The sequence below is a fragment of the Haplochromis burtoni genome, unplaced genomic scaffold (genome assembly GCF_018398535.1).
Source record: "Haplochromis burtoni strain Fernald_Lab_line unplaced genomic scaffold, NCSU_Asbu1 Contig_760, whole genome shotgun sequence".
NCBI lineage: Eukaryota > Metazoa > Chordata > Actinopteri > Cichliformes > Cichlidae > Haplochromis > Haplochromis burtoni.
Window position 1 is genome coordinate 56,686 of NW_024583121.1, and position 23,704 is coordinate 80,389.

General features: G+C 38.4%; 1 protein-coding gene across 1 annotated transcript in view; it reads left to right on the plus strand.

The window, feature by feature from the left end:
* Positions 1 to 1,288: 1,288 nt before the first annotated feature.
* opcml (opioid binding protein/cell adhesion molecule-like) overlaps positions 1,289 to 23,704 on the plus strand; it is a gene marked incomplete at its 5' end in the record, with an annotated part of 65,881 nt that continues 43,465 nt past the window's right edge. Inside the window, one exon of the mRNA XM_014330374.2 lies at positions 1,289 to 1,436. Within this exon, the coding sequence (XP_014185860.2) occupies positions 1,289 to 1,436 (148 nt within the window). The remainder of the gene's footprint in view (positions 1,437 to 23,704) is intronic.

The window sequence follows — 23,704 nt, forward strand, 5'->3', positions numbered from 1 at the left end:
TCCCACTGTCGCCAAAGTGCTTGCTCATAGGGGGTCATATGATTGTTGGGTTTTTCTCTGTACCTATGAAGCGCCTTGAGGCGACTTTTGTTGTGATTTGGCGCTATATAAATAAAATTGAATTGAATTGAATTAATAAAATGGATCACTTTATAGTCCAGTAAAATAAGCCCTATAATAGTTATTTCTAACATATTTTTCTTGGAGTGTTCAATAGTAGCTTTGCATGATTAAAAAACGTTTTTTCTTATATTCATCCTTGGTGCAACACCTCGCTCCTTCTGTCATTCTATTAGTGCATTCCTGAATAATTTTAGAGTTAGGGGACAATCGCTTTTTCACACAGGGCCAATTATGTTTCAATTTCTTTCTCCTTAATCATAAACACCTTCATCTAGAAACGTTTGTGTTTACTTATGTTATCTTTGTCTAATATTTAAATTTGCTTAATAATCACATTTAAGTGTGACAAAAATATAGGAAATCAGGAAAGGGGCAAACACTTTTTCACAACACAGTAACATTAATACTATAAATGTGGCCAGGTTTGTACTCTAAGGAGCTTGGAAAGAAAAGCGTCTGGACTTCTTTAAGTTGCTTGAAGATGTTTCAACTCTCATCCAAGAAACTTCTTCCGTTCTAGGGCAGAACGGAAGAAGCTTCTCGGATGAGAGGTGAAACGTCTTCAAGTAACTTAAAGAAGTCCAGACGCTTTTCTTTCCAAGCTCCTTAGACTACAATGACCTGGATCACTGAGAACCTTCACAGACCAGGTTTGTACTGTTGTATTTTTGTTTTCTTGTTATGAAATGATTTATGATCAATTAAGGCACATGCCCATTCTCATCTGTCCTTTTCTTCTATGAATGTCAACCCAGCATTTTGGGCTAATGTGGTTTTAAAGTTCAAGTCAATATGAGAGAGTTAAATTACAGTGAAGGACAGTAACGTTTAACCCTTGACTTGAGGTTATCCTCTTACAGAGCATACTCAATCAATGAGCCTGCCACACACACAAATCAAATTTCCTTGGTGAAAGTTAAAATCCTGTCATACTTCAAATTAGTCTGATGCTTGTCTAATAAGCAATGTGGCATAGATACATGATGAAGAAAATCAATCATGTATAACATCACACCGAGCCAGAGAATTGAGAGATTTGTCAGCTAATTTCATGCTAATTGAGTCCCCATCCCTGGGGTTATTTTTAACCTCATCATGGGTCTGACCACATGCAATAGCAAGTACTTCGCTTATTTGTCATTAATTAGAGTAAAAACATCAATCACGATTCTTCTTTCTACCCTCAGTACCTGCCAGGATCACTAACATATCAAAGGACGTCACGGTGAATGAAGGCAGCAACGTCAATCTTATGTGCCTGGCAGTTGGTCGACCTGATGCAAACATAATTTGGAAGCATCATTCACCAAGGGGTAAGCCATGGTTTATTTTTATTTTATTGTTCAGCTGATTTCTGTGTGTAAATCCTGTGATAGAGTACCCCGTAGCAGAACCTTTTGGATTCCAGTTGAGTTGTAAACTCATGGTGGCATAAAAAATTATTTTGTTATTATTTTGAATCATGAATTTGTTACTACACTTTTCTTTTGTCCAAAACTAGAAAATTTATATTGATCTCTATTAACATTAAAGTTGCCAAAGTTCATTTAAAAGTTTCTCAAAACAAATATGTGAAGCAACTCATTACCTCAGTGTAAAGGTGTCTAAACCAACTCCCCAGACACTCAGATACACTTGAGATTCCCACACAACACTCCCAATTCTTGTTTCACATGAATTTTCTTCTATATGTAGAACAGCTATTTATCTCTAGATGGAAATTAATCTGTAGCTGTTTTTATTAACGTACACTTTCCACAACAGGGTTTAAGATAGGCCGCAACCCTTTCTTCTTTTCAAAGTGGTGGATTTAAGGAGATGAAACTGCACAGTCTGTGGCCTGACAAGAATGAACTCCAATCAAAGTATTACTTGGCTAGAGGCCACAGCTCATTTTTTGATTGTTTGGCTTGTTTGGATTGTTGGCTCCTCACAGCAAAATACCACCTAAGATGCTCTGTGTGCCACTACGTATGTGTATCTTTGTGTGTTTTATGTTCTAATTGCGCTTCCAACTGTGCTTTCAGCAGTGTATGTTATGTGCTGCTTCTCTATAGGATCAGATGTTAAGCCTCCAACATAACATGAATGCTTACAGCCAAGCTGTTGCTCTTTCTTTTACAGTTGTCTAGAGCCAGCAAAACCTGGTTTCCACACCGTAGGAACCCTTCACCACCTCAGTCATTCAGTGTTTCTGCCTCCCTGCATTTACTGGTTTCCTTAGTGTTTAAAAATGCCATAAAAATAGTCTTAAGTCATATTCAGTTCAATCCAGTTTAATTTGTATAACACCAAATCACAACTACAGTTGCCCTAAGGCAATTAAATTAAATCAGTTAATCCCTATTAGAATAACTACAGTGTGGACTGGTGTGATTAACACAGACTGCATATTCAATTCAGTTTTAAGTTTTAAGAAATACAAATTATGTTGCATTTCAAAACATATCTTTTATTTTATCAAGAGGAAATTAAAGGAAATAGTAAGTAAAATGTAAATATAAAAAGTCACTCTGTTATGTGATTTGAAACTCCCCCCATATCAGAAAGAAACTCTTTACAACCCACTGTGAGCTGGTGCACAGTTGCAAGAATAGTGGTAAATAGAATTAGAAGTAATAAACTGGCATCAACAGCCAGTCAACCTGGTATATTGCCTTTATGCTTGTGCGTGTATGTGCTCTAGTCAGTGGGGAAAGTAATGGATTATCTTACTTGACGTTTCTCTGACTAGCACTAAAGAAAAGAAATACTATGTGGGGAGATCTTTGGGCAGCCAAAGAAATTGTTGCTGGCACTCAGAATCTTAAATGTTTTTCCTGCAGAGTAGCATTTCAGACTCGCTTATTACCATTTGCTTTTCATGTTTGTCACTAGTGATAATGAACCATTCCCTCAAAGGATAGTGTTGGTGCTTGTTTGCTCACTTCATTGCCAAACTGTGTTTTTCAAGATTTAAGCTGCTTGAATGTCTCAACTGTCTTAAATCTGCAATGTTGTCTTGCACTTTATATTACTTATATAACTGGCATAAAATGTTCACTCTCAAATAGTGTCAGCAACATAAACGATTGTAACTTTGCATAGAAGGTGCTGCAACTTCACTGTGAATAAGAAAAGAATGTTTGGCAAATGTTACTTATTTTGACCTTAAAATTTCACAAGAAACTGTTTCAAGTGAATTACTGTAAAATTACCGTGTATGTGGAGTACATGAAACACTACATGTACTAAGTCTAATTTATACCACTGACACCTATTCTGAACAACTGTCACACATTTAACACTGTGCATGAAACTGAATTTAAAATTAAAATTCTTGAAGTTACAGTTTTAGAGTAAATGTAGTGCTATCTTGTCCAAATACATAAAATGGCATTGTTGTTAATACTCCTACATTGATTTATGTAAGCTAACTAGTGACAGAACATACAGTGGGGCAAAAAAGTATTTAGTCAGCCACCGATTGTGCAAGTTCCCCCACCTAAAATGATGACAGAGGTCAGTAATTTGCACCAGAGGTACACTTCAACTGTGAGAGACAGAATGTGAAAAAAAAAATCCATGAATCCACATGGTAGGATTTGTAAAGAATTTATTCGTAAATCAGGGTGGAAAATAAGTATTTGGTCAATAACAAAAATACAACTCAATACTTTGTAACATAACCTTTGTTGGCAATAACAGAGGTCAAACGTTTACTATAGGTCTTTACCAGGTTTGCACACACAGTAGCTGGTATTTTGGCCCATTCCTCCATGCAGATCTTCTCGAGAGCAGTGATGTTTTGGGGCTGTCGCCGAGCAACACGGACTTTCAACTCCCGCCACAGATTTTCTATGGGGTTGAGGTCTGGAGACTGGCTAGGCCACTCCAGGACTTTCAAATGCTTCTTACGGAGCCACTCCTTTGTTGCCCGGGCGGTGTGTTTTGGATCATTGTCATGTTGGAAGACCCAGCCTCGTTTCATCTTCAAAGTTCTCACTGATGGAAGGAGGTTTTGGCTCAAAATCTCACGATACATGGCCCCATTCATTCTGTCCTTAACACGGATCAGTCGTCCTGTCCCCTTGGCAGAAAAACAGCCCCATAGCATGATGTTTCCACCCCCATGCTTCACAGTAGGTATGGTGTTCTTGGGATGCAACTCAGTATTCTTCTTCCTCCAAACACGACGAGTTGAGTTTATACCAAAAAGTTCTACTTTGGTTTCATCTGACCACATGACATTCTCCCAATCCTCTGCTGTATCATCCATGTGCTCTCTGGCAAACTTCAGACGGGCCTGGACATGCACTGGCTTCAGCAGCGGAACACGTCTGGCACTGCGGGATTTGATTCCCTGCCGTTGTAGTGTGTTACTGATGGTGACCTTTGTTACTTTGGTCCCAGCTCTCTGCAGGTCATTCACCAGGTCCCCCCGTGTGGTTCTGGGATCTTTGCTCACCGTTCTCATGATCATTTTGACCCCACGGGATGAGATCTTGCGTGGAGCCCCAGATCGAGGGAGATTATCAGTGGTCTTGTATGTCTTCCATTTTCTGATGATTGCTCCCACAGTTGATTTTTTCACACCAAGCTGCTTGCCTATTGTAGATTCACTCTTCCCAGTCTGGTGCAGGTCTACAATACTTTTCCTGGTGTCCTTCGAAAGCTCTTTGGTCTTGGCCATGGCGGAGTTTGGAGTCTGACTGTTTGAGGCTGTGGACAGGTGTCTTTTATACAGATGATGAGTTCAAACAGGTGCCATTCATACAGGTAACGAGTGGGGGACAGAAAAGCTTCTTACAGAAGACGTTACAGGTCTGTGAGAGCCAGAGATTTTCCTTGTTTGAGGTGACCAAATACTTATTTTCCACCCTAATTTACGAATAAATTCTTTACAAATCCTACCATGTGAATTCATGGATTTTGTTTTCACATTCTGTCTCTCACAGTTGAAGTGTACCTCTGGTGCAAATTAAATCATTTTAAGTGGGGGAACTTGCACAATCGGTGGCTGACTAAATACTTTTTTGCCCCACTGTACATACATACATACATAACAATAGAGACAGAAACAAACAAAAAAAGCAGGTCTAAAGGGTGAATTTTGTATTTTTTTCCTGGCTGTAGCAATGAGTTTTATCTTTAAAAAGACAAGGGAAGAATAGCCAATTTGATGCTTTTGATGCCTCTGCCCTTAACCCTTGGATGCACAACCTACCTACACTCTTCCACGAGTGTGGAAGAGTGCAGAGGACTCCCAAAAAACACACCGAATGGTACATACCAGTTCACTTCCTGCAAGAATGGTTAATCAAATGAAGGCCATGAGCTTATGTTAGATTGCATTTTTCCACTCGTTTCCCCTGTCTCTGGCTACTCTTCGTGCCTCTATGTTTGTGCATGTCAGCACCTCCTCTATTATATTATCAGACATGAACATCTTCCATGCATCTATTGGGGAGATAGTACTAATCCCAGGTGCAAGCCCTGGCCAACTATTCAGAATATTGAGCAGGAAGAGGGGCTCATTCTGTTAGACACAATATCCATTTCCTCTTTAGAGGACTCCTCTGTGTCTCACTGGCCTTATTCAGTGGTGTAGTCTGGGTCCTCTATATCTAAGATGTCAGATTCTGAGTCAATGCCTCTGATGGGCTCTTCATCCCCTCCGTCCTGGATCATTTGTAGGGCAAGGTCCACAAGGATCCTAGCTGGCCTCATAGTAGCCATGTTACTTTAGATATTAAAAATAAACATCAGAAAGGACAATGTTTGAAATGCACAGAAAAGTATAAATCGTTTGTTACTGTCTAAAAATAAATTCCTGATCCATCAGATGTGTAAGTGGGACACTCAGAGTTGCTAAGAATTAAAGGTTCATAGAAAATTCCATAGGAACTGCTTGGGGTCATTTTGATCCCACTTGTGGAAGAGTGGGGTAGTGATACAAAAACGGCATTTTTTTAAATTATTGAAAAAATAAATAAAATCGCAAATAGCCTCATGTTACAAACATATTTTATGAGGAATACCTTCAACATGAATATATTACAACTTTTCATTTTTAAGATTTTGAAGAAAAACAACCCATGGGGTCATTTTTGACCCCACGTGTGCATCTAAGGGTTAAGCTCTGAAAGCAGTTCCAGCATAAAGTCGCGAAAGTCAAGCCTTTCCTCCATTAAGAGACAAGAGGCTGTAGCAGAGCTGGCTGTCACACAAGCTGCACTAAAGGTCCTGCAGGAGATAGAATGTGAACAACAAGAACTTGAAAGCCTTGACGAAGAAGATAGAAAGAGGATTGCATTACAAGACGACGACGACAACGATTGGAAGATGTCATTTCAAACCCTAATAGGTAGGAAAAACATTCCAGTAAATGAAAAGGCCTATTACCTTTGTAAATACGTTGGTGGACCTGCAAAAAGGGCCATCAAAAGTTATTTCCTATTAAGAACAGATGCAGCTTACGACTCAACATGGGATATCCTGGAAGAAAGATTTGGAAGCTCATTTGTGATTGCTAAAGCTTTCCAGGATAAGCTTGCAGCATGGCCCAAAATCGGACCCAAAGACAGTGTTGAGCTGAGGGATTTTTCAGACTTCCTTAGAGGCTGCCAGGCTGCAATGTCCCAGATTAAGAGTCTGGAAGTATTGAACGACTGTGATGAAAGTCAAAAACTTCTAACAATACTGCCAGAATGGCTGGTGGCCAGTTGGAATAGGAAGGTGATTGAGATAGAAGGAACTTGTAGTGTGTTTCCTACGTTCAGTCAGTTTGTAGAATTCATCACAAAGGAAGCAAAAATAGCTTGCAATCCAGTAACTTCTCTTCATGCCTTGAAGTCCAGTGATGGTGAAAAAATAAAGACAACAAAGGCATGAAACGTTGGTGCAAAGGTGCTTGTGAGCAACTCTGAAGAGAATGCAGAACCCAAGAGATGCACCTTCTGTGAAAAATGCAATCATGGTATTCAGACATGCTGGAAATTCAAGGAAAAACGAGTTGAAGAACGCGTTAAATTTGTCCAGACAAAGAAGTTGTGCTTTGGATGTTTACAACCAGGACATCATTCAAGGACCTGCAAAAGAAGGAGTCTTTGTGAAACATGTAAGGAAAGACACCCAACATGTTTACATGAAGATTGCGAAAGGGCAATGGATTCGAAGGTTGTTCTTAGATACATCAACAACGATGCTAGAAGGTTTCACATATTTTTGGGAGATCGCATTCAGCGTATCCAAGATGGTTCCGATCCAGACCAATGGAGATATGTGACTTCTGAGAACAATACTGCTGACCATGCATCAAGGGGTCTGACAGAAAAGGGACTAATTACTTCCAACTGGGTCCAGATTTTCTCTGGCAGCATAAACATCCTACTGATGAAATTAAGGTGGGAGAGTTGGGAGCTGAAGATCCAGAACTTCGTAAGACTTTTGTCCATAAGACACTGACCACAGAAGGTTCGTTGCTCAATCATTTCTCAAAGTTCTCAAACTGGATAAGGCTAGTTAAAGCCATTGCACGACTGATGCGATGTGTCAAAGAGGTCAAGGGTCTGATGTGCTGAACCAACAAAGTCACCAGTCTTGAGGAGAGGAAAGAAGCAGAGCTTTTCATCATAGCTACTGTTTAAAACAAACTGTTTTCCGAAGAAATCAAAGATCTGAAATCGAAGAAAGAGACAATAACAAGAGACTGTGCAAATAGGCAGCACAAACTGAATCCCTTCATGGATGAAAATGGTGTGCTAAGAGTGGGAGGTCAGCTGGAGCATGCAGATTTACACCCACACATCAAACATCCAGCGATCTTGCCGAGCAAAAACCACATATCAAAGTTGCTGATTGAACACTTCCATCAAAAGGTTCATTACCAGGGACGTGGGATGACTATGAATGAGCTGCAATCAAATGGCATTTGGCTATTACGATGTAGTCACGCAGTGTCTTCCTACATCTACAAGTGTATCAAATGTAGGAAATTCAGAAGGAATGCTGAAGTACAAAGAATGGCAGATTTACCGCGTGAAAGAATTGAAACATCGCCTCCCTTTGGCCCGCTTTACGTTAAGGAGGGAAGAAAGGAACTTAAACGCTACAGTCTGCTATTCACATGTCTATGCTCTCGTGCTGTGCATATAGAGTTACTTGACGACATGACCAGTGATGCCTTTATTAGTGTTCTTCGACTCTTTATCGCCATACATGGAAGTGTTCAACAGCTTAGGTCAGATCAGGGCACCAACTTTGCTGGAGCAAGACGACAGTTCTTGGAATCTGTAAAGAAAATGGATTAAGAAAGCCTAAAACAACTAGGTTGTGAGTTTGTCATGAACCCAGCATCTACCAGCCATATGGGTGGGGCCTCGGAAAGGCAGATCAGGACAATTAGAAGTGTGTTGACATCCATTTTGGATCATTTATCCAAAAGGCTTGACACTTCAACCTACCTTTATGAAGTCATGGCGATCATAAATAGTAGGCCCTTAACAACTCACCTGCTGAATGATCCCACTGGTCCACAGCCTCTTATACCGAATCACATCCTGACCATGAAGTCTTCAGTGGTTTTACCACCACCTGGTGAGTTTGTGAAGGAAGACCTTTATCTTCGGAAGAGATGGCGCAAGGTGCAATACCTAGCCAATGAATTCTGGACCAGATGGAAAAGGGAATACTTGCTGAATCTTCAGCAGAGAGGAAAATGGTACAAAACACAGAGCAATGCCAAGATCAATGACATTGTGATGCTGATGGATAATAGTCTACCCAGATATAAGTGGAAGTTGGCCAAGGTAACCAAGGTGTACCCTAGTGAGGATGGAATCATTAGTTAACTCAAGCTGCTAATCAGTGATGCAACACTGGATGACCAAAGAAAAAAAAGAGTTAATAAGCCAGTGTATCTTGAGAGACCCATCAACAAAATAGTTACCCTACTTGAAGCTGAGTAGTTTAGAACTCCTATCTCTGTAATTTATGTTTTGACCCAAGGGACATCTACACTTTTTTTTCTTTTGCAATGTGGTTTAGTTGAAAATCACCAGTGATTTGGAGGGAGTGTGGCTGCCGTCAGCAGCAGTTATGCAGTTTAAAATAATTTCATGGTTTAAGTTATAATAAATAAGTTAAAAATATTTTAATACTTTATTTTAATATATCAGATTTAATGTATAGATTGTTGGTTTAAAAATACACATTTAAAGGTTTATAGAATGTTTCCAGGGTGGAACCAATGTTCAGTCTGTTGTTGGGGGTTGACAAAATTTCAGTTACATGCCACACTTGGTAGAGGGCAGCATGCTTTCCTCTCTCACTTGGTGGTAGAGCTATGTAGACCTGTGCAACGAAGTTTTCCTGCTGTGGGAAAGAGTGCACACGGCAAAATGCGTTTTCATTAACCCCTGCAAGTTAATGCGGCCAATGAGGTATGCAATTTGTATCTTATATGTTGTGGTAGAAAAATAAGATGTTTGTTTGTGACAGAACTGTTGAGTTTATGGTAGTCAGGTGTAATATGTCAACATTTTGTAAAGGTCAAATTGTAAATGTTTTATGTCGTTTAATATTGTGCTTTATTGTTTATTCTCTATGAAAACAATTTACTGTGGAAATTGATTATTTTATGTTGTTTGTACAGTTCTCACGGCACTGTTGGTGGCACCTGTGTGCAACAAATGCCAGTAAAAATCAAGAACGCCTTGTGTCCGTTTTTCAACTTGGAGGGAGTTACAGTTCAGTTGCAGAAATCACTGTCTGTCTGCCACAGTCCGCCACACCACCTACTAGTGCAAGTTATAGCTCTAATAATTAGAACAAATGTAAACATGAACCAAAAATGCTACTTTCTTCTCTTGGCCAAAGGAGTGGAAAACTGTTCTGTGGTCAGACAAATCAAAATGTGAAATCTGTTGGATCCTCTGGAATAAAGAAGAGATGGACCAAGAGAGGAGAAGTAGAGAGGTTTTAAAATCTTTCATCTTTGATGGTATTGGGATGGATTAGTGCTTTTGCAATTGACAGCTTGCACATTTGAAAAGGAACAACCAGTAATTAAAGGTATATACAGGTTTTAGAGCTACATCTGCTTCCACCCAGACGATTTCCATTCCATTAAAGGCCTTGCATGTTTCAGCAAGACAAGGCAATGCTAAATTGCAGCGAAACTGCAGTTATTAAAACAGCTTCATGGTAGAAAAATCTGGACCCTGAAATGGTATGTCTGCATTTCAGGCCTTTCATGTGAATTGTCTTCTATACGCATGTCAGGAAATGACATATATAAATAATATCGTGTTAAGTACCTAGAAATCTATATCAGGCAAAAAAGGACAAAATTAATTTCCCAAAAGTCCAGTCTGTCTCATCCGGAAGAGTGGATACTACACAGTGGTAAGCATAGCCCAGTCCCAACATTTTGAAACATATTTCTTCTATCAAATTAAACAAAATATGTATTTTTCGAAAGATTTGCAATGTGCGTCCAGTGTAATTTAACCCTAACTTATATAGTAATGGGTAAAGGCTTTCTTATACCAATGTATTATTAGTCAAACAGCAACAGTGAATATGATTTAACACATTTACATTTAAATTAATTTAAACTCCACAGTTTCATTCAGTATTTAAAAGAAAAGTAACTAATGATATTTTAAATGATTTGAGATTTGAGATTTGAGAAGTTATTTTTAATTTATTGTTAGCAATTTATCAACCTGCTGTTGATGAATTGCTAAACTCTCTGCACAGAGTTCTTGCAGGGAGAGCTTTGAAACTTCCAACCGTTCTTCTTACAGTGAAGGATCTGGTAAGTGCAGATAGCATTATGCAGGAAACATCCCTAAACAAGTGACTAGCATCCCAACAGCTGGTTGATTCACTTGCCATCAGCATCACTGCGCACTGTTCATATCTGCTTAAGCAGTGTTCCTAAACCTCACCACACAATTACACCAGTTGTTCCTCTGAGGTGTTTATTTTTAGCTTTCACTCCTGCTCATTGTCTTAAAGCCAGATGCTACCGGATATGTGGGTAGGTTATCAATACACCTGTGGGCTTCATTTTCTGCAATTTTCCTTTTTTGTACAGTAATAAGTGAACTACTTGTATTGTGCTGCTGTGAGTGCCATCCTGAGGATAGCATCAGTAATACAACATCAATATGGAGACAAGCCAGAAAATTACTATTAAAAAATCGATTATGATCAATATATTTTTTATGTATTTTCATTTGAACTCCAAACACTTTCCTTAACATACAACACTCTTAACATTATTAAAAAAGATCAGTTATAATGTGGTGATTTTATGTCCTCTTTAGTATAAATCCTGTCCTCATTGCTACTGAATCAATGGAGATTGTAAAGCTATTGTTTGGTAATATATTCTTCATAAAAGATAGTGACAGTCTGAGTCTGAGTTGTGTACAGAGAAGCAGGTTCTTAATTTCCTGTCAATTTATGTTTCCCCTTTATTTTTTTTCCACTGCAAAACTTGGTGTCAGGTCTAGCTCATAAGGTGACATAAATTATTCCAGCTACCCCCTGGCAGCCACTAAAAGCATTAGAAGGATTAAAAGATATAAGTCAGCTGACTTAAATATTCCGATGTATTCTAGCAGCTCTAGCAGTAGCTGTTCATAATTCAAGTGTCTCAAAAACATTACTTTATGAAATTGCAAAGTAACTTACATTGCTATCAACAAGCTTAGAATGTAATTAGATCAGTTAAACTTAGACAATTGTTGCTGTAAAGCTTTTACCATTGGAAAACTTTTTTTTCAACTTTTAAGGAAAACAGTTGTCTCTTAATTGCAAGAATAGTAACTCAAAGCAGGAAACTGGAGCAAGAAAACCATATAAGCCGTCTAGGAACATCGATTTTTAAAGTTTACTGTACATGTAATGTCAGGTATTGTGGAATGGAGACTAAGAATAGAAGTATTTAACAAAACACAAACTTTTATTGTGACAAGCAGCAAAAAAGGCCACTGAAAATGAAGTCTATAAACATTAATGGTGAAGACACAAGCAAACAAATGGTACAAACCAGCAACAAACTGAGAAGACACAAAGGCTATAAATGCAGCACACTGAGTCTAAGACCCAGGAAATTGTTTTTTTTTATTCTCAAATGTCAAATCCAGACTTACATATGATTTATTGCTTTAGCTAGATAATAGCGACATTGCTCGCTTGCTTCTGTTTTTTTTTTTGTTTTTGTTTTTTAAACATGGATTCCTCCCCAAAATGAGGGCATAATAAAATTGTCAACTCACTTTAGTTTATATGCTGTAGTGTTGCATTACTGCCAAATTTTGTTACTGACTGAGGATTAAGGTACCTACCCCAGTTATAAATACACAAGAAAGCTTGTAGTGTTGATGGCTGGCACTCAACGTCATTTTCCTAGTGTTGCTATCAAAAATTAGATTTCATTGGGTCTCTAGTCTCGCATATATTTATTTGCCAAGTTTTACAAAAGTAGTTTTCCTCTCACAGAGCTGGCTTTTGTAGTTCTAGTTCTCATTTCTTTCTTCTTTTTTTTTTTAAAGAATTTCAGTTTTTGCGAGATGACAAGTAAATTGCAAGTGAAAAAAAGCTTTCATGACACCTGAGGGACAATTATTTGAAAAACTGGCAGTGCTGAGCACTTTTGACAGAACCACAGCAGCACGGACAGATGTTGTCAACTTGTGATTAGTCTCCTGATGAGTGCCATTCAGAGTGTTATACAGCAGAAATGAATGACATGCTATTTGCAGTGCTGTCGCCTTCCAATATGAACAACTCTCAGACATTCTCTGCTGAAACTGGTGATGCGGTTATCATTGGGAGAAGGAAAAGGTGCTTTTTCATAGGAAAAGATTAAAAGTAAGAAGATCCTTCTGAAACATTTCACAGATGCCTCCCACACTGAAAAAAATAACCTGTTTGAGCAACAAAAAAATATGTACATTGGTGGCACACAATAAAGTTATGTTTGTTGTGTTCAGCCTCAGTTTTCTGTTTTATAACTGCGCAACTTTTATTGATTTCTATATATGTAATTTTTTTAAATATGTAATTTCTCTGTTTTACATTCAGGTTATCTCCTGTTAGATATAAACAACGCCCCCCCCCCCCCCCCCTCCTACTGGTGGTAAAATGGCACAGTGATAAAGTATATATTAGATTATATACACACACAATATATAATACTATATATACTATATATAGTATATATGATATTACTTTGTGATAAAGAGACCATGCAGGTACATCATTCAATACATCACTGAAATATATATATATGTCTTATTAGGGGTGCAACGATATTCGTATCGATATTGAACCGTTCGATACAGTGCTTTCGGTTCGGTACGCATATGTATCGAACAATACAACATTTGTAATTTATTTTATCAATTTTCCTTCTGACGATGCTGTCTGTGTTGAGCGCTCAGTGAATCTGCGTTCGACTACTCCGCCTAGGCTGCACTGTCGAGCGCAGATCCACTGAGCGCAACACAGACAGCATGTCAACTACCCGATCCGTACCGGAAACCCGATCGGTACCCCTCATGCGCAAATCTTACGTCACTTCCTCTCTTTGCGACATTCAATATATTTGAATGATACGGTTAGCGCCCAGTTAGCTCCTAGCATTTCTCAACAGCTCTGCCTCCTTTTCGACTGCCCGGGACATTTAAACAATGGATAATCCGTATACAAAGAAATTCATGCTTTTCTCCTCAACAGAGAGTGTCCCCCGATTGAGCAACAGCGCCGTAAAATAAGAAGAATGGCGCCTAATTACAGAGTTAATAATGCAGACTTTGTAATATCTCACGTGTAGATTCATCAGCCAGATGAAGTGTTTACTGACAATTGACAGTGATAGCGCACATCATCATCACTATTCCAACAATCCTCTCCTCACAGACAAGCATAAACACACTCGACTATCGCTAAATCAGATTTAACACACGTTTGTAATGACGCTAATTCAGTTTATAATAGGGTTTATTCGCTCGGTCAGCAGGTGGCGGTATCCTCGTACACTGGGGAGTAAACTGCCATTAAACGAACAGAAGAAGAAGAAAACATCTGCACATGCGCGGTACGGATCGGGTAGACCCGATTTGTACGGTCAGACTTTACACATGCGCAGTAAGGATCGGAGAGTCCTGATCCGTAACTTTCTTTTTATTTTTCGTTTTTGTCTACATTGTACTGAAATGCTTCATTATTGCAAACATTTTAAGATATACTTGTTATGCAAACATGACAAGTGAAATCTCCCACAGCAAGCTTAAACATGTGAGAGGTTGATCGCGCAGAGAATCGCTGAGCTTATATGAGTGCAGAGAAAAGCTTACCACAAAACGGAGAAGTTATGACAAATCAGACTATAAGGCAAAAAGAAAGTGCAGCTTTATGGTTTATATGGACAAAAGAATTTCTGTGGCTGCAATATGACGAGCTAAATAACCAGGGCTGCACATAAGTGGTCCGCAGGTGCGCATTCGCTGTCAAAATAAAAAACACGCACAAGGGTTAGGGTTAAATTTAAAAACTGTACTTTTGAGTTAAAATATATATTTATAATTTTAATAAATGACAAATTAAAAAGGCATGAACATTTTTTTGTATCGAAAAAATATCGAACCGTGACACCAAAGTATCGAACCGAACCGAACCGTGAATTTTGTGTATCGTTGCACCCCTAATATATATAACACCACAATAAAGTTGTTACATTAATACATAGTATATACTAGTGCTGTCAATAGATTAAAAAAAATTAACTAATTAATCACACAATTTTCTGTAATTAATCGTGATTAATCACAATTACTTGATCAATAGCTTGATTGCAATTACATTTTTTTCAACTTTATATTTAAACTTGTAATTGACACTTTTGTAAACACAAAGAATGTCTGCTTAAATTCAAAGAAAATTTGAATAGTTTTCTTCAGTCTTTTAGCACGGGTTCTTTCCTGTGAAAAACAACTTTTTAAAAAACCTATATACCAATAGGTGTACACTAATATATAATATATGTTAGTGCTGTCAAATAATTAAAATGTTTAATCAGATTCATCACAGGGTTACTGCGGATTAATTTTGATTAATCAATTAAATGTCATTCATTTTTATTCTATGTTAATCACAATTCATTTTGCATGAGCAAACAGACTTGAAAAAAAGGCAAAACTTACACGCTGAACATGTTTATTGAACATCTTGAACATTCATGTTAACAAAAAACATTTATCCACTCTCTCTCTGTCACTCTTGGGGAGGCACTTCAAGTCCTTGAAACGAGGAACCAAAGCTATGTAAAGCGCATGTTCTTAACGATATTAATAGGTTTGGAGTTTGTTGCAATCCACTATTGTGTCAGTCAATATTTCCGACGTAGACTTACTGAGTTCTCGATGCTCTGTGAGTGGTTTTTGTTGCAAGTTAGGTGATGCATTTAGCCAAAGTCCTAGCAGCATCCCTGACCAACGTAAGCTTCGCGCCAATGTGATATTTTAAGCTGGAACTGCTTCGGTGAAAAGAAAATTCCTTCTTGGGCAATGTGCATGATACTTTATGTCGGTCGACTGTTCCGTCTTGTTATTTTTTTAATACTCAAATTTCCCATCGAGAGGGCCAAATGTTGTTTGCCCGTCACTACCAGATCAACTGCCCACTGGGGCATGTGTGAAGGTATTTCTACGTGGACGAACTGCCCGAAATACATTGACAGAAACATTTCACGGATTTTGAGTCATTTTGCACTCCAGATGTGTTAAATTTGACAGCACCAATATATATATAAATACTTTTGGAGTTACCAAAAGTATTTTACTAATAAGAAAACAGATTTGCCTCTTTGTGTGGTTGTAGGTATAAAACAGCTAATTAGAATTGTGGATAAATTAACAGTAATAGCACAGTGTGCACAGTGTCATGTGCTGCTTAGGTGTGAATGTCTAGGTAAGTGTCGCAGGGTATAAGTTTTACATTGCTGTTTCGGGCTGGTGGAAGAGGATAAAGGTCTCAGCAGAAGCCCTTCTTCAAGATCCAGGTGAAGTTGCCGAGCTGGACAAAGACTGGTGACAAGCAAATACAGAGTGCAGATTACAACTTTGTCAAAGTTCAAGTTTGAACAAAACAGAGATGAGAATCAGGCAAAAAATAGCTCCTGCAATACACATGGTCCTCAGGTGTGCCAGTGTGATGCCACCTAAGCTGATCCGCCCACCCGTTTCTAAAAAAGGAAAAGGAAACCAATTCCCACACAGTGTGTAAAGTACTGTCTTCAACTTTCTTTGTCCCTATTGCAAAAGCATGTAAAAGGTAATAAAGGCTTTGTCAAAAATGACCAAACAGAAACTTTCTACTGGTGGTTAGTGATTTTGATGCATATTGTGCCTATACTGGTGCACACTGCCTCGCACTGCAAATGACAAAGCCTGGTAGCCTACATGTTTTTTTTTGTTTGTTTGTTTTTTCAGACTTGTGGCTATACACAATCAGTTATTTGATGGCCTGAAGCAAAGAGAGCCATTTTGCTTAATGCAATCATTGGGGACAAAGGACTATTTGAAGGCAACTCTTTTCAGTTAATGGAGAACTAAAGAATATATCCAAATGAAGTAAACAGAGAATTCAAGCAAATGGAACAATTTCACTAATGACGTTTAGATAAATACTCTGACAAACTCCAAAAAGGGCTCTAACTGATTATGGTAACAAGCAGTCATGGAACATAACAAAACCATATATAGGTGCTGAATTACATGTAAAAAAGCATGTGTCCAGTACAGGCAACGGATGATTGTCTGAGAGAATAAGCAGCTTAAATTCTGACTGAAAAACAAAGCAAATCTGACAGAAATCAGCAGACAAACACACTGCTGTGTTCTTGACATCCCTCCTGTAATTCATTATTCACAGCTTAATTAAATTAAATCTGCATCAGTACTCACAGACACAGACACAAAAGTGAAGTTTATTGAATGAACTATATCTCCCTATCACACAGTGTGTTAAATGTCTTATCTCACATTTAAAATAATATATACATTTTTAAAAAATATTTATATGTATGATATGAAAATGTATGAAGTTTTGAAACAATAATCCTTCAGTATTAGTGTACTTTAGTGGTGTACTTTAAGGATTTGTGGATTTTGTGTACATGAATGAAACATATGAATGGTCTAAAACCAGCTACCAAGTTTTTTTTAATTGGGTGATCTCAACTTTGCATATTATCTGCATTTTAAAGTTCTAAGTAAATAAATACATTTTAAAACATAAACTTGACAAAAGTGTGAATATGACATAATTATGGCAATGCAGCCTTGAGGTAGAACTTTTTTCGTCAACAAAACAAGGTTTTCTGTCTATGCAACATTACATGCACTACTCATAATCTATCATTTGTAAGGATAATTGTGATTCTCATTGTAGATCATGATTCTAGTCTCAGAAGCTCAGCCACCCCAATTTTACTACTTATAGAAGTCATTACAGAAAATATATTTAGAGGCAATGTTTTCATTTTGGTATGGTTAAAAATACCAGCAAATTTTTCATCCTTTATAAGTCCAATAAACATCTGAAATAGCAGGGAACATTATTTCTGTAGTGATTCAATTCAAATGGACATATGAATATTTATTTTCTTAGCTTTTGCCATGACAGACAAAAACCCTGACCTTGTAAAGGTTTTCAAAAGATAGGTCATCATGGTGGTGTGATTCTAATGTTAAATCCTCTTCGGCAGTCCGGCATTATTTCTTCTTCTTCCTCTGCTTTTCCTTCTTAATATTATTATAATAATTTTTTTAACAAAAAATACAATAAAAAAAATAAATAATAATAATAATAATAATAATAATAATTATTATTATTATTATTATTATTGTTGTTTTGTTGTTGTTGTTGGTGATAATAATAACAAGATAATAATAAGAAGAAAAAAGAAATAATAACAATAAACATACTGTCTCTTTTTTACTCTGTCAGTTTATTCTTTTTAGCCTGAAAACATACAATTCAATTCACTTTTATTTATACAGCACCAAATCACAACAACAGTTGCATCAAAGCACTTTACATTGTAAGGTAAAACCTACAATAATACACACAGAGGAAAAACCCAACAATCATATGACCTGCTATGAGTGAGCAATCTGGCAACAGTGGAAAGGAAAAACTCCATTTTTAACAGGCCATCTGCTGCTGGTTGGGGTGAGAGAAGGAAGACAGGATCAAAGACATGCTGTGGAAGAGAGCCCGGGATTAATAACAGAAATGATTCAATACAGAGAGGTCTATTATACACATTTCCTTGAAGGAAGCTTTCATAATGTAAACAGAATTTGTTCTAGCACTGAACCCTGTGGAACTCCATAATTAACCTTAGTGTGTGAAGAGGACTCTCCTGGACTCACTAGTATCACTACTGTCGTAGTGATAGACGTTGCAATACCGAATGACAGCAACATTAGTGTTACAGCCCCACGATGAAGGTCTAGGGGTGTGTGATGGGACTGGTAACAAATGGGTCCAGAACGGAATGAAAGGAAAATAGGCAGAGGTGTTTGGTAAATAAAATAGTTTTTATCGTAGATAATCTTAACATAAAGATATGTCGTTTTTCCAATAACACTAGAAAAAGAAAAAGGTCGCAACAACAAAGAACACAACAACCAACCAAAAAAAAAAAAAAACTACACACCACGAGGAGGCACTTCCGGGGGATTATTTGTGGCACTCCAAAAATAATTTCTGTCCACTATGAAATAAAGGAGAACATCACAAGCCTGATACCTGCAGGCCTGACAACAGGAGATGTATCACTCCTGTAAAACCTATAACATTCAGTAGTCACCTTATTGTTCTGACACACACAACAAAACTATTGACTACACTACACACTAACTACACAACGTCGCAAATCTCTCACATGCGCTAAATGTTGCAAATCTGTCACATCTCAAAACACCGCCGTCACTCCTAAAACTTCCTCCCTTCCTGAATAACTAAATGCCATGTTGCCATATCATTTTTTGATTGGTCGACATAGTACATTTTTCAACCAATAGGAAAGGGTGGGGTTTTTTGGTTTTGGTTTTGCTCACAGGCGGTGAGCGCTTTCGAGCGTTTTCCTTATAAAACGCTGTTTTTACCATTTCTTCCCGCAGTAAATATAAACAACGATAGTATTCAGGAAGAAAACCAAACATTGCATATATTTTTATCATAACTCTGGTTTTACGGTATAAAGTCCACACTTTTTCCGTCCGTCCTGCTCACATCTCCAATAGTTGTACACGTTGTCATTAACGTGGCTTCACTCCACAGCAGCCACGCCGCTTTGCTAGCTAAGACACTGGTGTCAACACATAAGGCACTGTCATAGCCTGTCAACGACGTTGATTAGCTGCGTATATACGAATGTGAATCGCATTATTGGCTGGACTATGGGATAAGGTGGCATTGTTCTAATCCCATACGAGAGCAGCCAGTCACTTACTGACTAACACTGAAAAACAGAATTGTTAAAGTATTAATTAAAATTTCAATTCAGGTTAGATTTTTTTTCTGTGCGCAGAGACCATGCCAGCTGTGCGCAATTGTGCACACACGCAGCTTAGAGGGAGAGGGAACATTGCCACCAACCCTCTCCCCAGACCTACCTACTAAAATGTTATCCTACTTAGTTTCTGGAGTGTACCAGGCTCGAGGCAGCTTTAAAGGCTAAGCATCAGGTGCACAAAGCACCGGCAAGCCTACCCCCGACAGGGAACTAATTCCCACCCGGGATTACTCCAGAAATATAAAAAGCAAAATAAAAAATGAGTGCCTGTAAGAGGTGCTTACGCTCAGCTAGGCACTCCCCTGTGCTAACTGGAGAGAGCGTAGCAGATACAATATAACTAAACAAGCGACCGGCAAGCACCACACCAAAACTTAATCAATGTTCCTTCCATTCATATCCCGGATGAACCCCCACGATGAAGGTCTAGGGCCGTGTGTGGGGACTGGTAACAAACTGGTCCAGAACGGAATGTTTATAAAAGAACACAACAACCAAACAAAATAAACTACACACGAGGAGGCACCTCCGGGGGCCCACAAGCCCTCCCTGTCACTAGCCGCAGCAAGTTCCACTGCTGCTGCTGTTGAGGCCCACAAGCCCACACTACTCACATGAAGCAGCTACTCTCCCCACTGCACCTACAACTCCACGCCACAGGACCTCTTTGGTCTAAAACACAATCAAGAAACACCAGAGAAATCACCCTCCCACATCCAGTTCATCCCCAGCTTATGACCTCAGAGAGGTAATTGCTGACTGGGTGCAGGTGTTAAACGAGGCCAATGAACAGCAGCTGAGTCCTGGGGAGAGAGAAGAGTGAGAAAGGGACAGAGGGGTGTAGCAAGAGAGGAGGAGGCGGAGAGAGAACACCACACCCACACAAGGCCCTGCTAGGGCCTGAAACTGTACACGAGAAGCTGAACACGAGAAGCTGGAGAAGTACCAAGAGTTCAGAGAAGAGCTTGAGAAGATGTGGAGGGTGAAGGTAATAGTGGTCCCAGTGGTAATCGGAGCACTCGGTGCAGTAACCCCCATGGTAGGCGAGTGGCTCCAGCAGATCCTAGGAACAACAGTATAGTTGGATGAATAGTTGAATGGTCTGTTGCTGTAGGTTGTAGGATGGCATTATCTCCTCTCAAATCATAAAGGAGAGTGGGAAGTGGCCATAAATGTATTTGTGAATTATTGTAGAAATTAAAAAAGGAAAAAAAAAAGAGTATTTTGTGAAAGAAATGATGGAGGGATAACTATTTTGCCTAGTGGGAGGGGCAATAGGATATAAAGGAAGGCCACTGGGGCCTACCGAGGGCAGTCTGTGAGATGCTACAGTGATGGTAACATGTAGGCTGGCTCATACATTCGGTACACATTTTTTGGTTTTGTTTTGAATTAAGTTAGTTATTTATTTTCTTTGTAAATAATCTTTTGTGCACATGAGAGGCCAGCAGAATAAAGTACACACACTGAACGCTTCCTGACTATGCCTGCATTTGTTCGGGAGAAGTTTAGGAGAGGACCCCGTGACACTAATCAACAGAACATAACCTATGCAGAAAGGCACTGGCCAACAAGTACATTCAGTACACGGACATTCTTGCTCGGAGGCACTGCATAAATTTGATTTGATTCAATTTAAGTTAAGTTAATTCAGTTTTATTTATATAGCATCATTTCACAACAACAGTCACCTCAGTATTGTAAGATAACAGCTCTTCAATATTCTAAAGAAACCCCAATAATCACATGACTCCCTGTGAGCAAGAATTTGCCAAAAGTGGAAAGTAAAAACTCTCTTTTAAAAGGAAGAAACCTCTGAGAGAATCAGGCTAAGGAATGAGCAGCCATCTGCTGCAACTGGTTGGTGAGCAGAGAAAAAAAAAAAGAGTACCGCTGTCGCATAATTCTCACACCAGATATGTGTTCTGTTAGTCAGAAAATACAACCTGAAGTAAAAACCCAACAACTACTCACATTCAGACATCCTGACATTAATTCTTTGGAGATTTTCTATGACAGACAGCCCTAATATGTCCAAACATATCTCCCATGGCACTGCTGCTATTACAAATAAGACATTTAAATTATTATTTGCTTGGTAACTCCTCATTTTTATCACACTGCACAGGCTTCAGATAGAGGACAAGGACTTAATAAAATCAAGTATTTCATTTGAAGCTGTGTTTCCTCTACAAATTACCATCATAAAAGATGCACACAAGAAGAAAGGCATAATGTATAACACATTTGAAGGCCAAATCAAATCAAATCACTTTTATTGTCACATCACATGTGCAGGTACATTGGTACAGCACATGCGAGTGAAATTCTTGTGTGCAAGCTTCACAAGCAACAGAGTTGTGCAAAATACAATAACATAAACAGGCAAAATATACGAATGGCTAAATCTGAAACTAATAAATATATGTACAATATATAATAGTATATGCAAAAAAAAAAATTTCTGGATGTGTATACTAAATGTTTTTCTACGTGTGTGTGTGTGTGTGTGTATACACATATTTTACAAATTAAATAGAGTCAACAATAAATAAAATATATAGGGCCACTATCTATCTCAGGACAAAATCTGCGACCAGTGGGAGCTTTTTGTTCACCTTTATGTATAGGATCACAGTGTGTCTTTACTAGTGATGTTCGATCGTTCAATACTCGAGAATCACTTTACTGACTCGTGAATCATGATTCACAAGCCCAACTGACTCACTGACTCATCCCTGTTTCTGTTAGCAAACTAATTCACTTAGTAGAAATATATCTAGCTTATAATTAAAATTGTGGGGGGGAAACAACAGCCAGTTTCTTAACAAAAGCATTTCTGCTCTGAACTGGAAGAAAAAACCCTGAGTAGAAGCTCACATCAAGACAATAGCTCCTCGGTTCACAGTAGCATCGCTCTGCTAACATGCTAACAGCACATTTGAGCTACTCACCCCTTCCCTTACTGTGTTGAATCGTAAGCGTAAGCAAATCACTCAGGACTCGCTCACCCCCTCCCTCCTGTGCTGAATCATAGAGCGAACGAATCACTCACTCACTCACTAACCCCCTCCCTCCTGTGATGAATCGTAAGCGTAAGCGAATCACTCAGGACTCACTAACCCCCTCCCTCCTGTGCTGAATCGTAAGTGTAAGCGAATCACTCAGGACTCACTAACCCCCTCCCTCCTGTGCTGAATCATAAAGTGAACGAATCACTCAGGACTCACTAACCCCCTCCCTCCTGTGCTGAATCGTAAGCGTAAGCGAATCACTCAGGACTCGCTCACCCCCTCCTTCCTGTGCTGAATCATAGAGCAAGCGAACGAATCACTCACATTACCGCCCCCTGGCTCACAGCTCAGTGGACATTTAGATGAGAAAATATATATTTTACACATTTAAGGAAAATACTAATAAAATAAAAATAAACAAAATAAATGTTTATTAAGCAATTTTGATAGGAAATTGCTTAATTTTAGAAATGTTTTTGCTATTTTTTGCTCTATAAAATAGTTGAGTTTTTTTTTTTAGAATCATTCATCTTAGCAGTGGTATTTATATGAAAAGAGAAACAAATTAAGTTTGAGTAAAAATGTAAATTGTTTGCACTCTCTGGTCAACTGACTCAGTGAATCAAATGTCTCAAAAAACCCGATTCACTTTGGTGAGTGACTCATTAAAACTCGATTCAGTAAAAAGAATCAGATTTACCATCACTAGTCTTTACCCCTCAGCACCAAGGATTAAATGTCTGAAAACAATGAAAGTTTGTAATCAATTTTAAGTGTTGCTAGATTATTATGTTTTCCTTTTAAACTAAGCTTTTTGTGAGACAACTCAGGCTTTGGGGCAGACCGCATCCCAAGCATTAATATGTATATAACGTGAGACCAAGAAATTGAATTTCCCCTTAATACCTTCCTGAGAACTATTTGCAATAACACTGAATACTATTCACTTACTTGTTAAGCCAGTTCCAGGCTTACACGTTTTATT